The sequence below is a fragment of the Ochotona princeps genome, chromosome 15 (genome assembly GCF_030435755.1).
Source record: "Ochotona princeps isolate mOchPri1 chromosome 15, mOchPri1.hap1, whole genome shotgun sequence".
Taxonomy (NCBI): domain Eukaryota; kingdom Metazoa; phylum Chordata; class Mammalia; order Lagomorpha; family Ochotonidae; genus Ochotona; species Ochotona princeps.
In genome coordinates this window covers 7,052,733-7,068,150 of record NC_080846.1, presented here as the reverse complement: position 1 = coordinate 7,068,150, position 15,418 = coordinate 7,052,733, and the positions used below count along the sequence as shown (strand labels likewise).

The window sequence follows — 15,418 nt, the reverse complement described above, 5'->3', positions numbered from 1 at the left end:
ATAAAGCGCAAGGGACACGGGCAGCACTGGCCCAGGCCTTGGGCTGAAAGACACATAAATGAGAGACCAGTCTGATGGCGGAGGCGTGAGTACAGGAACACAGAGGGAGGAGGGTGGGGGTCAGGAGAAGAGGTTGGAGTTGATCCCACAGCCTCTAAAAATCTCCTGATGACCAAGGGGAACCCTCAGCTTTGAAACTTACCGAGGGCTCCTGCTTGCTCAAGTCTGTGCTATGTCATGCGTGGCGAGTTTCAACATAGATTTTAAATTGTTCGTGCAGGGGAGAAGTAATTTCCAAGAGGGCAGAGACACAGAGGTCGCCACGCTGGGGAAGGGACACAGTCCTGCCTTGGAACTTGGGGTCTTAGGAGCAGAACAGAGGAGGCTGGGGAGTCTGGAGAGCAAGATGTGGACACCCAAACCATTTTGCTGAGTGGGAAGCCGGGACAGAGTGAGGCAGGGAGGGGCTGTTAGGTTTCACTCTCTTGGGGCCCCAGAACCCTGAGGAAAGGGGCTGACCCACCCCCCTGCCCCGGCAGCAGCAGGCGACATGGGGGTGACGGCCGATACAACTTAGCATGGCTGGACAAACATACGAAGCCGGCGCATAGAAGGGCGGCTGCCAGCAGATGTGCCAAGTTGCGCTTGCTCACCCACAAGACGATGATCCCTGGGGTGGGGCCATCTGCCAGCACACTCTCTCTATGGACTCCCCAAGTCCTTGCCTTTGCCCCATGCTTGCTGGCACCGGCCCTGTGTCCTCACACAACCAGGACTCATGATTTCCTACGGCCTTCAGAGGCCAAAGCCATAGTTTTTGGCTGCCTGACACCCAAATCCCAAAGGCTCTTGGTCACCATGCTGGCATGTGTGGTTTTCCCAGCCTTGCTCTAGCTGGCATGAAGCCCAGTCGTGATCAGATCACAGCGTCCCTGAGATAAACACATCTGGTTGAAGAAATACCAGAGCCCCAACTTGGTCCAATCAGAGTAAGCTTTAGCTACACCCTGTGTGCACCCAGCACTTGCTGTTTTCATCTGAACCTGGATGTGGAAGATGAAGCTGTGCAAGTCGCCGGGCAGCCAGCAGGAGGCAGAAGTGAGAGGCCCAGACAAGCCATTGCGAGGATATCTCAGGGTTCCCTTGATCAAGTTACACCTGAAACCACATTTCCACACTTGAGTCCAATCAGCTTTATTTTCTGCGGAAGCAGGTTCTATTGGGGTTCTCTTTGCAATAGCAAAAGTCCTGCCTGGCAGGGTGGGCGAGTGAAGACCCTCCCAGGTGAAGGCTGCTCGGGGTCCTATGAGCAGAGACAGGGCAAGGGTCAAGCTGAACCTGGTTCCTGACATGGAGTGTATGGGCAGACAGCTCCGGGGCTGTTGGGAACTTGATATGCTTTAAATGGTGTCCAAAACAGGCAGATCCAGTCAGGAAGGGTACACTTGGGAGCTGCTCATGTCCACTCTGTAGACAGAGGTCAGGTGGGGAAGACTGCCCAGTGGCCAACAAGGGCCTGGTCACGTGAGGGTGCAAGTGCAAAGTTAGCAACCCTCCAGCTCTGAGTCTCCAGGCATCGGGCGAAAGTGACTGCCCTGTTTGGCAGCTGCCACTGGGCGCAGAAACATGGAGGGATGGCTTGGTGGGTTTGGGGCTCCCTCTGGCCCCTGAGAAGGTGGGACATGAAGCCACAAACTCACACTCTCCCAGCCCCAGGGAGCATCTGACAAGGAGAAGATGGACAGCCAAGCTCTGCAACCATCTGCTAAGAAATGCCACGAGGAGGGGCCCGTGTGATCAGCAGGTGCCAGTAGGGGTCCTTGGAGGGTCAGGACCAGTGAGGCGGGAGCGTTGGGTACAACCTGGAAGGGAGACAACCGAGGCTAAGACTTGGGGGAGCCCCCCACGCACAGCGTCCCCACTCCAGCCTCAGAAGTTTGGGGCTAAACCTCTTCTTCCCTGAGCATCATGCCTGTGGCCCCTGGGGGCTGCTAACTACCCTCCTGGGACAGGGTCCTGGGTGTCCTTCCTGTCCTGTCCTCCTTCGTGGTTTCCTGCAGGGCTGGGATTGGGGGCTGAGTCAGGCATCTGCGCATTCCTGAGGCCTTGCTCCAGCAGGTGGCAAGAAGGCTGGGGAAACAGACACTCCTTCCTTACCTACCCTTGAGTATCCTGGCCAGGATGCCACCACAGAGAAACAGAAGCTGCCTGAGACCTGAGCCTGCTTTGCGTTAGGAGGCAAGGGCTCCCTCCATACAGGGGCAGGGAATGGGGACTCTTACCCTAGAGGATGCTGCAGGGGCGCTTCTGCGGCCGCGTGGGCTGCGGGCACAGCACAGCCCGGATCGCCTCGTCGAAGACAGTTTTGAGGCCCCTCTGGGTGAGGGCCGAGCACTCCAGGTATTTCACTGAGTCTGGGTTGCCGGGGAGGCGAGGGGGGAAGCAGAAGCATAGGTCAGGGGGTGCCAAGGTGAGATTCTGTGCAAACACCCCTCCCATAATGACCCCTGAGCATTGTGGGGACTGCCAATGGGGTCCTAGCACCCATGGAGGACTCCTGGGAACTGTGTCAACCTGAGAAAGGTCTTAGATAATACCCCTTGCCTTAATTTCCCTACAGCTGAAATCAAGACCCTGAATTCAGCAGGAGTGAGGCAGCAGGGGTAGGTAATTCTGGGACACACAAAGTGCTCCCCCCCTCGCCCTGCCCCCAGGGCCTCTGATGTGGATCCAGTCTTCTCCCCTCCCCAAGCCTCAGGTCCTCTGGGAAGAGTTAGAGACTGGGGGTGCCACACCCCAAACCCCAAAAACGTAGAAGTCACCAGAATCTGCTGTGATTAACATCCCGGTGCAATCTCCCCGCCACACCACATGTTGGGGGTTATGTGGGAATTCACAGATTTTAATTGAAGTCAGCCCCAACAGATTCCAGCCCACTTGGCCATCTCAAGAGATACACCCTAACCCCTGTGATCACCGACCAATCAGAAAAAGGTCACACACTCTGTGGACCAATCTGAGCTGGCACGGCCTTTGAGTGCCCTCCCCACCCTTTACAGTGTCTTAGCCCCTGATCTCCAAGAAGCTCAGCTGAGGTTGCTGGCTGGGGGCTCTGCTCACTACAGATAAACTCTACCAGCAGCTGGTCTCCTTCCTGCACATGGGTGGGGTGCATAGACCCAGCTTCCGCAAGCTGTTAGCAATTGTTCCACTAGCCCATTGTACAGATGAGGAAACTGAGGCTCGTAGAGGATGTATGACTGATCCAGGCTCACACATGGGATGTGTCCAATCCACCTGAGGGGGCAGGAATCAGAGTGCACAAAAGGACCTGTCCTCTTCCGGCTGATCGCCCAAGGACACAGAGAGCAGGCAAGGCCGGCTCAGAGGCAGCATCCCTGACCTTCTGGAGGGACCCTGGGTGACACCCCAAGTCTGCTGCAGCTCATCAGGATCCCTGAAGTGAGTAACTGTAAAACCCCTCCTGCTGAGAGGACCAGAGAAAGCTTAGGTGAAGGAAGCTGAACTTTGCAGGCCCCCAGAACCTGCAGGCGCATCTGAGGACACAAGTGGGCATACACAGGCTCCAGGTCAGCACCTGCTCCCCATGGGGCACTGAGCCAGATGCTGTGATTTCCCCCTTCAAGCCCGAGAAACGGAACAAGGAGGGAAGCTGCGGTCCAGAGCCACACAGCTGGGAGGAGGGAGACAGGCTGGGAGGCTGTCATCTGCCAGCGTTGTGTGCTGCAGGAAAGGGGCACCTGCCAGGTCCTGCCCAGGGTCCCCAGGGCCTGGCTGGCAAAGGCAGCAGCCTACAGGTCTCAGCATCACCCTTCAGGCTTGGAAGGGCCACCTGGCACCTGGCCATGTGCCCTGTAAGGGGACCATAGCAGTACCTATTTCTTCCTCTGCCAGCTCCCAGCTGCCTCTACCCCAGCCCCCAGCTCAGCAGGTTCCGGCACCCTGAGGATTCCGAGTTGGGGGCCTGCACCCCCGTGGCTCTACTTGTGACCATTCTAGGACACTGGCCAGTCCCACCTTGGCCTGTTTCCATCCCTAGGACACACTAACCAGCAGCGATGCCCACAGGGGCAGCAGGCCAGGTCCCAGGAGGTGCTGCTGCCAGAGGAATGGAGCCGGACCACCTGGGCAGGGACCTGTGCACTCAGCCACCCCCAGCTGGGCAGCCGGAAGCCAGTGACTTCCCCTCCCTAAGCCTCAGTTTCCTGTAAATTGAGGGTGGCGACAGTCCCTCCCTGACACTGAAGGAGTGAGAATGAAGTTGGAGAAGATTCTGTTCTGGTTCTAAGAACAGTCATATTGTTTAGCCATGATCAACAGTGGGGAACAGAGTCCGCCCCCAGAATTCGTCATCTGGGGGTAGGGGCGGGGAACCCCACAGAAGGGGTCGAAGGCAGCTGCTGCCTCCTGGTTATGCCTGCAGGTACCCAGATCTGCCCCAGGCCCCATAACCTGCCCCAACCCAGGCCAAGGCAGCAGGACCCCCAAGCCACCCCCAGGAAGGACCGTGGAGGACTGTCCAGCTTGTGCTGATAGGAGGACTGGGGCCCAGAGTCACACAGCCGGTCAGAGAAGAGCCAGGGCCCCTCCAGGCCAGCAAGGACACAGAGCGGGAAGGAAGGAGAAAGGGCAGGACTGTACCCCTTGGCATGAGTGAGGACAGAACTGGGAGCCCAGGCTGGGGCCAGAGACCCAGACTGGGGACAGTGGAGGGAGAATGGGGGAGTCCCAGAGAAAATGGCGGCGTCCCGGGGCCAGTGCGGGTGGGGGCTGGTGTTGTGGTTTCTCTTCCTGTGAGAAACATGAGGCCCTCCCAGTTCCGGCACGTGGGCGAGTTGGGGCCAAGGCAGGGAGGGGTTAGAGCATGAGAATGGGACCCAGTGGGGGAGGCTGAGGGCACAGGAGCGGGGAGGGAAGCCCAGCAGGTGGTCCTGGGCTCTCAGGCACCTCAGCCACTCAGAGGAGCTCCCACCAACCTGTTCCCTAGCGGCAGTCTACCGCCCTCCCTTCAAACCGCAGAGCAGCCACCTCCTGGCTTTGTGACCTGGGAAATCACTTCCTGTGTCAGGGTGGGAGCAGTGGTCAGGAGAGGGCAGAAGTCACACGCCACCTTTCTCATCTTGGGCAGAGACCCCCTCCTCCGAGGAGCCTTCCAGGACAAACTAAGAAAATGACTTAGCTCCAGCCACGTACAGGACAGCCTACACCACCCCCACCTCTCCCTGCTTGCAACATGTGCCCTTGTCTCCTGTGGCTAATTGTGGATACCGTAGCCACGAGCTAACATCACGCACTACCCACTGGGTACCACGCGTACATGAACTCGCTTAATCTTCCTGCCCCCATTGGAGCCGTCGCTCTCACCTGCCTGATGAATGAGGACACACGGGCAAAGACAGCGCCTAGGCCATGGGTCCAAGGTCGCACAGTGAGTGTGCGGGCAAGGCTAGGCCCCTCGGCATTCCACTGGCCTCCCTGAACCCCTTACCAATCTCCTTGGCCAGCGCCAGGCCCTGTGGGTAGGTGATGGGCGCCAGCTTCTTCTCCTTCAGCTTCTCGATGGTGTCCTTGTCATCGCGCAGGTCCAACTTGGTGCCCACCAGGATGATGGGCGTGCTGGGGCAGTGGTGCCGCACCTCGGGGAACCACTGGGCAGGACGGGAACCCCGGAAACAGCATGTGGGTGTGAGTAGATGGGAGGTGATCAGGTGCAAGGTTGTGCAGGATGTTACCAGAGGAGGAAGAGAGGAGCAGGTGCAAGGTCATGCAGGGGTCAGGGCAGGCACCAGCTCGGGTGCCCCTGCATGACCTTGCCGCTCCCTTCCTCCCCTCCTGTGATCCCACATGCTTCTCACCTTGGCACGGACGTTCTCATAGGAGGCTGGGCTCACGAGAGAGAAGCAGATGAGGAAGACGTCCTGAAGACATAGAGCAGAGGAGAGTAGCGATGAGGGGACACCCACAAGGGTCTCATCCTGGCCTCTCCTACCTGTCTCCCCACCCTTGAAGCCCCTGAGAGGAAGGAGCAGCCCACGGGGCATACGTGGCTCAGGTGCTTCTGCCCCCACATACACAGTGGCCATCCCATTCAGCAGACGGCAAAGGTGAGGCTTGCAAAGTGTACCCTCCCTCTGTTTAAGTCCAAATCCAGGCCTCTCCTAGGCCAACTTGGAGCAGTAGAGCATCCTGGGCCTGGCAGCCACAGAGCCACCTGCAGGCCTGTCTCACCACCTGCTCCCTCCCCTGGTACCCCCGGGCTGCCTGCTGAGCCCATGCCTGCCCCACCTACAAGAGGCCAGGCAGTGGCGGAGGCCCTGAGGCCGAGCCTGGGAGGAGAGGAACCCATGATACCACTGGACAGTGGTATGGAGTGGGGCTGGGGGAGGACAAGAGCAGGGGTCCCTGGAAGGGCATCCCAAGCAGAGGAAACAGAGAGAGCGAAGGCCCAGGCCTGCAGAGAAGAGCGGACCCACCGTCTGGGGGTAGGAGAGCGGCCGGAGACGGTCATAATCCTCCTGGCCGGCTGTATCCCACAGCCCCAGGTTCACGGGCTTGCTGTCCACCATCACGTTGGCTGAGTAGTTGTCAAACCTACAGGAAGCAGAAATGGAGAGGCCAAGGTCAACCCCAGCTCTGACATTGGGCCATGCAGCCCAGCCCCGCACTTTCCCTTTCGGAGGTTGTGCACCCCAGCCCCACTGTCCCATTCGGAGGCCAAGATCCCAAGAGGTGCTGGGAGTGACCCCAAGTCACTCAACACCAAGCAGCTGGTTTGTTTTTGTTTTGTTCCTTTGTGATTGATGGGCCCTAGCAAAGACCAGTTAATCTAAGGTGACAGCATTGTGGCATAGTGGGTAAAGTCACCTCCCACATTCCATATGGGCACTGGTTCAAGTTCCAGTCACTCCACTTCTAATCCAGCTCACTGCTAATGCTTCCGGGAAAGCAGCAGAAAACATCCCAAATGTTTGGGACCCTGCCACCCACGTGGGAGACCCAGATGAAGCTCTTGGCTCGAAGCTTCAGCCTGGCCCAGCCCTAACTGGCAGATGAAAGATTTCTGTCTCTGTAATTCTGCCTTTCAAATAAACAAATAAATCTTTAATAATGATGTGAGTTTATTTGGGAGGGGGACAGGGAGGAAGGGCCACTGCCAGAGGGCACCCTGCTGACCCCCACAGCTGGGGACCCCAGGGGAGGGGACAGCATGGAATCTACTAAGGCATCCCCAGAGGGCATTTAGTTACCGCCTCTTGCCTCCTATGGGCAGCAGGCCATCTGGTGGTCTCACAGCTCAGCCTGGACCCCACAGGGAGAGCTGTTGGGCACAGCCCCAGCAGGGCAGGAGGCACCCAGGTGCCCAGGCCTGACCCAGCCCCACAACTGGAGGAGAAGAAACAGAAACTGGACTTGGAGTCCAGGATCAAGGTCAGAACCCAAGAGGATTGAGGAAATAGGTCGTCACTCACACCCCGGGAGACTCTAGAGGTGGAGGAGCAAACTGGGACCAGAGAGGGACAGTGCCTTGCCCGAGGCCACACAGATGGGGAGCCACTGCACTCCGTCCACAAGGACGCCCTTGCTGCTGCCTCTGATCTCGCCTTGAGTGTTCTGCACAGGCCCTGCTCCTCTCCAGACCTGGTCCAGTGCGACCCCACACTCCTCTGGCTCCTCCTCTTCCCCCAGCCCAGCTGCCTCCCCATGCTTGTCCTAGCTGTGGCCTGCTAAGACAATGCCCCACCCCTGCACACTCCCACCTGTCCCTCCCCTGTTCTCTTCCCCACTCCCACTTCCATCGCCTCTGCTGGCTGTTGCTAACTCCTATTCAGCCTTCAAAACCCTGGCCAACCAATTCTTCCTCTGTGGGGGAAGGGGGATCTTCTCTGTCCCAGACCCAGAAGAGAGTCCAAGGGCCCCTGCTTTGGGTGGCTGCCCTGTCTTGACCAGGAGTGAATGAGCAATGTGTCTCTCTCCCTACCCCACCTCCACCCAGGCCATAGGCTCCAAGCAAGCCAGGTTTCTATTCTGCCCCTTCTTCCCTGCCCTGCCACGTGCAGTCCCCAGCTGGTGCCAGGTGAATGCAGGGAGAGCAGCATTGAATCACTGTTGGCAGCCCCTGCAGATGCCACTTCCTCCAGGAAGCCCTCGGTGACAGGTAGCAGAAGCATTAATGCTTCAGGGCAGCTCCTGGGAAATGCACAGCCCCACCCCCACACAGGTGGGCAGGGCAGCCTGACTTTCTCACACACCTACCAGCCATGCTTCCTGGAGAGAGTTCCTGGCCCCTTTTCAGTTCCTCAAATTGCCTCCTGCTGCTGCCTGGAAAGCTTCTGCCAGTCGCACCCTCTCACTCCCAGATGCCCTTCCTCCTTGCCTCCTCTTCCCCTCCATGGCCAGCCTGACTCTTACTCATCCCTCCAGCCGCAGCTCAACCTCATCTCCTCCAGAAAGGCTTTCCAGGCCCCCAGCAGGTGGAGGCAGTCCCCTGTCCCAGCCTGCAGACAGCACCGGCTTGTTCTCCTAGCCCCTGAGGCCAATACTTCCTCTCTGTGTCTCTCAGACCTTTAGGGAAGGCTTGAAAAGACAGAGACCACTTTAGCTACCCTTCTAGGACATGCTATGATCATTCCCCAACAGTTCTCCTTCCAGAGGACCGGTTGCGAGAGAAATTTGTGCTGGGGACTCCTGGGTCCCCCTTGTTCCTTAAGAGCCTGTAGGCAGTAGGAGACGGGGCAGAGCGAGCACATCAGCCAGGGGCATGGACCCCAGGAAGCACTGGGTGCTCAGGACCAGGCATGGGGGAGAGGGAGATATCAGACTCACCCTGTAGGACCCAGACCCTTCTTGGCTCAGGGACAGGGTCAAGGGGCTGTCCTCTGCCCGGGGGAGTCCATGCCCAGTCTGCTGACTCCTTGAGAGAGCAGGGCATGGGAAGGTGGAAAAACAGAGCATTAGCTGCTGGCCCCGCCGTGCACAGTGCGGGTCCTTCCCAGCAGGGCAGGGCTCCGCTGCACCTGCTCAGAGCCTGCCCTCATGGCCTGGTCATCATTGGCACCGGCTGTGCTCTGTTCTGGAAACTGGGGCAACTGACGGGCCAAGGGCCCTGTCTTCAGGGAGTGTCCATCCCCATGGGGACAGGTACTAAGCAAAAGTAAACTCTAAGTCAAGTTGCAGGGCGTTTGGGGACCCAATGAAGGGAAGACAGTGTCCTGCCCATCAGGAGTGGACACGCAGAGGCTGAGGGCAGGCGGGGGTAAGTGTATGGGATCAGGAACTCAGGGAGCCTGAAGGGGCTGATAACGGGGTGTGGCAGGTAGGCCTGGGGGTATGGCAGGGGCCGTCATTCAGGACTTCCAAGCCAGGACAGTACAGGGTACTGAATTTTAAGTGGGAAGGAGAACAACAGAAAGGATGTGGGCCAAGGTATGGCGCTAATGTTAGCTTCAGGAAGCTCTGCCTAAATAAAGGGGTTAGGTGGTGGGGTGGGCGGAGAGACCCCTCCTATGTCATGGGTATCCGTGGGCAGGCTATATCTCCGCCTCCCATCTAGCACCCTCCCCAGGGTAGCTTCAGTCTCCCCATCTGTGAAATGGGGCCCTATGCACTGTGGTGTAACTGGTTTAAGCTACAGGCAATGTCATCATCCCATGTGAGCGCTAATTCGAGTCCTAGATGCTCCACTTCTGATCTAGTTTCCTGTTGATTTTCCTGGGAGGCAGCAGAAAATGTCCCAAGTTTTTGGGCACTTGCACCCACATTGGGGACCCAGAGAACGCTCCTGGCTTTGGCCTAACACAGCCCGGGCTGTTGCAGCCATTTAGGGAGTAAATCAGCAGAAAGAAGACTTCTGTAGCTCTGTCTTTCTAACAAATAAAATAGATCTTAAAGAGAAAAAAATAATAACAGGTCCTAGGCTTCAACAATGAATCCAGGACCAAGTTTCTCAGACATAGATGCTGTGGCCACAGGACAGAAGCAGTGCCTCGAGTTACCTGCCTGGCTGCCATGGTCCTCATCCATTCTTCCAGGCCCTCTGGAAGCATCACTAACTCAGCGTACAGTGAACTGGAAGGCAGGTGCACAGGGTTTGACAAGAGCCAATCAGGGGACAGCCTCATGGGCCTCGGCGCCTGATTGGCTAACTGGAAGCACTGCCTGCTCTGCTCAGGGTAGTAAGCTCTCCCAGACCACGATCAGATCCGCCTTTCAGCACTGAATAGGCCCACGTGAGCTCTGATTTATCTGATCGTGTGCAGTGTGCACTTGTGCCTCCTCACTGGCAGCTAACCTGCTACTCAGACCCCACCACTTCTGGGTCAGAGAGCAGGAGTTGTCTGCTTTACCCAGCCCATCCCCTCCCTCTCTTCCCATATATTCTAAGTCAAAGACCCCCACTCCCCGCCCTTACACAGGCCCCTACACAGCAGCCTCTCTGAGGGCTTCTACAGAACTCGGTAACCAAGAAAGAGGGAAGGATGCCTAGTTGATACCTGATTGTCAGGGTCCAGTGTGAAAGGAAAATGAGAATGTCAGAATATTAAAACATAGATGGATGGATAGATGGATAGATAGATAATACATGCAGGGCCCTTTGGTCCCTGAGTCTGACCTACAAAGCCAGTTCCAGTCGGGTGCTCTGGCCCAGCTTCTCAGACAGACCCAGGAAGAGGGCCCTTGGCCACTCTGCCAGCTTCTCTGAGATTTCCCAGGAAAACCATTAAAGCCACTAACAGCTACCAGGCGCCAGGGTGGGGGTGGGACCTCCACATTGCTGGCAGCAACCTACCCTGGCTGAGGGCCAACAGCTGCCACCACCCAGCTCTGGGGTGCGGCCTGGGTAAGGAACTTGGAATCTCCCAGTGCAGCCTCTATCTCTTGTAGAACAAGCCTCCAACAGGGCAAGAAGAGATAGGAAGTGGGAGGGGTCTCAAGCCTGGCGACAGTGGTCTACCCTGATTCAGCACCTGCCTGTTCATCCTGGTGTGGAGCCAGCTCACTTGGAGGAACCTGAGAAACATCCGGTGATGAGTAGGGAATAACACGAACCTCGCATTCAAGTTACAGGTGCACACACGTGTTGGGAGGGACCCTCGCTGGCCGCAGGTTTTCCAGGCTCCCTGCCCAGTGTTTTGCTCTTAGCTGCCAGCCTTCCTCCTGCCTGAGGCAGGGTGAGGCAGCTGAGCCCATGACCCCCCACCCTCTGGGGAAGGCTGTCAGCAGAAGGAACCGGGCCACCTGCTGTGGGCCAAAAGTGAGGGGTGGCAGCAAGAACACATTCAAAGCCAACTCTCCCCTTCACCCCTTCCTCTTGTGTGTTCTCTCTTCTTTCTGGAAGCCTCCCCAGCTGCATGGCAGAGCTGCCTGCCCACTGACCATGACTCTGGCACAAAGGGCCTGACTGACCCCTGTCCCATGTGCCCCGCACACAGGACATGCCACCAGAGGGTGGGCCTGACCAGGCACCCATCCCTGTGTTCCAAGCCGCCCGCTCCAGCACTCACACAGTAGGGATGTACTCTCCAGGGAAGGCGTTGGTGGTGTAGCTGATAAGAAGGCATGTCTTCCCCACGGCTCTGGAAGACAAAAGGGGCAGAGGGCACAGTCACCGATAGCTGAGAGTCAACCTGATCCTCCAGGGAACCCCTCCAGCCCCCCGCCACGGGGCGTCCACCCAGGCCCACACCTCTGGACATCTCATGTCTGTTTTCTGCCTGCTGTGAGTCTGGGAAGGTTATCTGGGAATTTGTGACAGTGCAGAGACGACAAGATCCTGGCCCAGAGGTGCTGGCCTACACAGCAGGTAGAACCAGGAATCGAACTTTTACCCAAAGCTTAACAGGTGTGTGTGACAAAGGACACGCGGTGAGACACAGAGGATGCCTGGGGAGCCTGGACTTATACACAGGCTCTGCCTCCATCGTCTTGGGCTCCAAACCCCATCTGCATCCCCACTACCCAGTGGCACTTTCTCAGTTTCCCCACAGAGAAAATGAAGGTGGGTCTGTCTTCCCAGGAGCATGCTGAGTCATGAAACAGACAATGCCCACAGCAGCCACTGACTGCTGGGAAAGCTAGGGGGCTGCCTCTCCCCGCCCTCCTACCACCTGCCCTCGCAACTTAGCAGTCAAGGGCATAGGGCTTAGGACTCAGAGTGTCCTAGGTTCAAGTGCTGTCATATCTCAGGTGACAGATTACTGTCTAGACTTCAGTTTTTTACACCTGTAAAATGGGCCTAAACATTAGAGTCGGTGCTTCACAAGCATGGTGCCTGGCACACAGCAGGCAATGAGAAGGTGAACCCTGTGGTTGCACTGTCTCCCCCTCACCCTGCACTCGGTGGGGGGTAGGGGCACAGGAGCTTGGTGCAAAGCCAAGGGCCCAAAGGGGCAGCAGCAACAGACCTCCCCCTTAGTGCTTGGTTTTGTCACTTCCTGTTCCTGGTGGGCAAGCTACTGGCCAGCTCACCCTCTCCTCTCCCCCTTCGCCCTCCCCAGGGGCCACAAGGTAACTGAATGGCTGAGACCTTGCCCTTGACTTCCCCCCTCCCTCTGTCAGATCAGATCCAAAGCAGAAGTGAGCAGGGCCTTCACGCATCACAAGCCGCCCGAGACAGGCAGGTCAGAGCCAGAGACTTGTCCCTTGCAACCCTCCCCCCCTCCACTTGCCCAAGACCTCCGTATGCCCGTGTGCAGATTAGGAATGCTGGGATGAGAGGCCCCACCCAGCTCCAACCTGCTGGGCTGGACTCACACTTGCTTAAGGGCAGGACCAAGAGCTGGGGGCTCATAGACCCCATGGGAGATAGACATGTTAAGACCTGTCATCTTGGGCCCGGCACAATAGCATAGTGGTTAAAGTCCTCGCCTAGCACGCGCCGGGATCCCATTTGGTCACCGGTTCTAATCCCAGCGGCCCTCCACTTCCCATCCAGCTCCCTGCTTATGGCCTGAGAAAGCAATCGAGGACAGCTCAAAGCCTTGGGACCCGGAAGAAGCTCCTGGCTTCGGATTTGCTCAGCTCCAGCCGTTGCTGTCACTTGGGAAGTGAACCATCGGACAGAAGATCTTCCTCTCTGTCTCTCCTCCTCTCTGTATATCCGCCTTTCCAGTAAAAATAAATAAATCTTTAAAAAAAAAAAAAGACCCGTCATCTTAGCTCTTATGACAGAAAGGCCCCTAACCCCGCCTGCCCCTCTTGTCCCTGCAAGTCTCCTCTCTCTCCAGCTTAACTCTTTCTTCTCCCCTGCCACCAGGTCAAGAGGAGCCAAACCATCTCAAGCTACCCCACAGCAGCTCTAGGGGCACAGGCCTCCTCTCACATCTCCAAGCTTGAGGGGCCGTGACTTGCGCAGGGCCACAAAGCACATCAAGCCAGGGAACAGAATCCGGGTCATGGCCACCTGCATGCCAGAGGTGAGGACAGGCTCACTACCTTGGGAAACCTGTCCCCAGCACCTTGGGGTGCAATGAGGAGCCCCCACACAACACACACACCTGCCATCCTGTACCCTCCACCTAGGCAATTTCCGGAGTGGTGTGGAAAGGGCTGAATTCAGCTTCTCTCTCCCCAGCCCACCCTAGGGTGCTCCCTCTAGGTTTGGGGAGTGAGTTCTACTCCCTGCCACCCAGGGGTGCCTCCATTTGCAGAGCACAGGGCATCCCCGGGTGAGAGGGTGTTTCGGTAGAGGCTGTAGGAAGCAGACCAGGTACCTACCCATCTCCCACCACCACACACTTGATGGCCTGCATCGTGTCCGGAGCCTGGAGTGGCAGTGATGATGGCAGCAGTGACAGTGATGGCTCAGGCCGGGGCTCCTGTGGGCACCAGGGTTGGGAGGAGAGAGCCTACCAGGTGCCGGCTAAGTAACGGCAGTGGCGGCAGGGGTGGTGGTAGGGCGAGAGGCAGGAGGAAGCGGAAGGAGAACTTACTCAAGCTGCTGGCCCACGGCCGTTTGCAGAAGGCGGGGCATGCGGTCTGACAGAGCAGCTGGGGCCCCCTCAGGTGCTGGGCTAGGTCTTGGTTCCCCGGCTCTCCAACACAAACACACACACAGACACACAAACACACAGAGAGGCACACTGTCCTGGGACTCCCATAGGAGATCGGGAACCCCATGGGGCCCCTAGGGGACAGGTGCTCTCCAAAAACTTGAAGCTGCCAAGAATTCAGTTTATCCCAATTCTAGGCATAAGCACTAATGAGTACCTACTGTGTGCCAGGCAGTGGTGGTGAGGGCGCAGCCCATCTCTGGGGCTCATAGTCTTTCTAGCAGGAAACTGCGACCTCAGCATAGGTGTCTATAAAGCGAGACAGGAAGTGAGCAAGGCCACCGGGTCTGCAGTGGGTGCCTTGGAGTTATCTGGAGGGAGAACCAGGGCTTGCCACCTGGAATCCCAGCTGCTATCCCAAAGGGAACGCTCTGGGAAGAAGACTTCTAGCCAAGACATGGGGGTTCCCCTAAGCTAGAGCCCATGTCGGGGTGTCCTGGGGGTGGGGTGGGAATGGAAAATGTAGGGGAGGGTAATGAGGGTGTCAGCTGACACAGAAGGAAAATGAAAGGGAAGTAGCAGGCAGAGCCTTAAAGGGCTCAGCCATGGGGACCAGGCATCCCAAGGCCAGCCACCATGGCCCATTTCACAGATAAGGAAACTCAGATCTGAGAAGGCAGCTGATTGCCTGGATCACTCTGCCCGAAAATATCCACCTCAGACCCAGGTGACTCCTGCGGTCCCCTGCTGCTGTACTGGGGGAAAGGGTGCCTGAGCTCTCTAGCTCAGGGTTAGGGGGATGTTGTAAAGTGGCTGTTTCCTTTGTCACAAGGTAGACCTGGCAGGTGCAGGGTCTCCCAAATAGCTCCTAGTTCGGTGTTCCTAGCTTCTATTCCCCCACCCCAGCACTTTCAGCTCCAGGGAGAGGGAGCTGGGAGGGGAAGGATAGGGCCACCAGATCTGTCACTTGTGAGAAGCCTGGAAAACCCGCCCTGCAGTCAGGTGTCCTCCACGGTCCTTGGGCTGGGGCAGGCCGAGCTCAGGGTTTTTACCAGGCACCTGGGGGGCAGCCTCTGTCCACAGGAGCTGCAGGCGTTGCAAGGACGTGGATTCAACCAGGAAGTCACCCACCCACCCACCTTCAAGTCCATCTGCCAGCTGCTGGCCAGCAGACCTGGCTTACCACTCCCCTGGAGCTATGCAAAGCTGTGCTGGATTCCGACCTGGCATAGAGAGACCCAGCATCACCCACAACCACTCAGGGAGTCCCTGGCTACCAGAGGACTTCATCCTGGACATTGTTTCCCTATCCACCAGTGGCTTACAGAGCTGGCATTATGGCACAGGTTAAGCTACCGCCTGTGATTCCAGCATTCCACAAGAGTGCTGGTTCGAGTCCCAGATGATCC

At 57.6% G+C, this 15,418-nt stretch overlaps 2 protein-coding genes across 3 annotated transcripts in view; both read right to left on the bottom strand.

Moving 5' to 3' along the window:
- Nucleotides 1–15,418, bottom strand: part of TST (thiosulfate sulfurtransferase) — a 254,633-nt gene that overhangs the window by 137,694 nt on the left and 101,521 nt on the right. The gene's annotated exons all lie outside the window — the stretch shown is intronic.
- On the bottom strand, nucleotides 1,179–13,941 carry RAC2 (Rac family small GTPase 2). 2 transcript variants are annotated; one of them, XM_058673167.1, is made up of 7 exons: nucleotides 13,735–13,940; nucleotides 11,523–11,594; nucleotides 6,495–6,612; nucleotides 5,877–5,939; nucleotides 5,510–5,669; nucleotides 2,283–2,414; nucleotides 1,179–1,862 (listed from the first exon to the last, which is right to left on the bottom strand). In XM_058673167.1, exons 1-6 carry the CDS (start codon nucleotides 13,767–13,769, stop codon nucleotides 2,284–2,286), a joined length of 579 nt encoding a protein of 192 aa, XP_058529150.1. In that variant the 5' UTR covers nucleotides 13,770–13,940; the 3' UTR covers nucleotides 1,179–1,862; nucleotide 2,283. The 2 variants fall into 2 exon arrangements, with proteins under 2 accessions (XP_058529150.1, XP_058529151.1); XM_058673168.1 differs by lacking the exon at nucleotides 11,523–11,594 and having other exon boundaries at nucleotides 13,735–13,941.

What these genes read in the sequence shown, in the direction of transcription:
- RAC2 (XM_058673167.1), bottom strand. Translation starts at nt 13,769, where the DNA reads ATGCAGGCCATCAAGTGTGTGGTGGTGGGAGATGG. An exon ending in TGTGTGGTGGTGGGAGATGG is followed by an intron (nt 11,595 to 13,734) that starts GTAGGTACCTGG and finishes TTTGTCTTCCAG; the next exon opens with AGCCGTGGGGAAGACATGCC. An exon ending in CGCTCTCCTACCCCCAGACG is followed by an intron (nt 5,940 to 6,494) that starts GTGGGTCCGCTC and finishes CTATGTCTTCAG; the next exon opens with GACGTCTTCCTCATCTGCTT.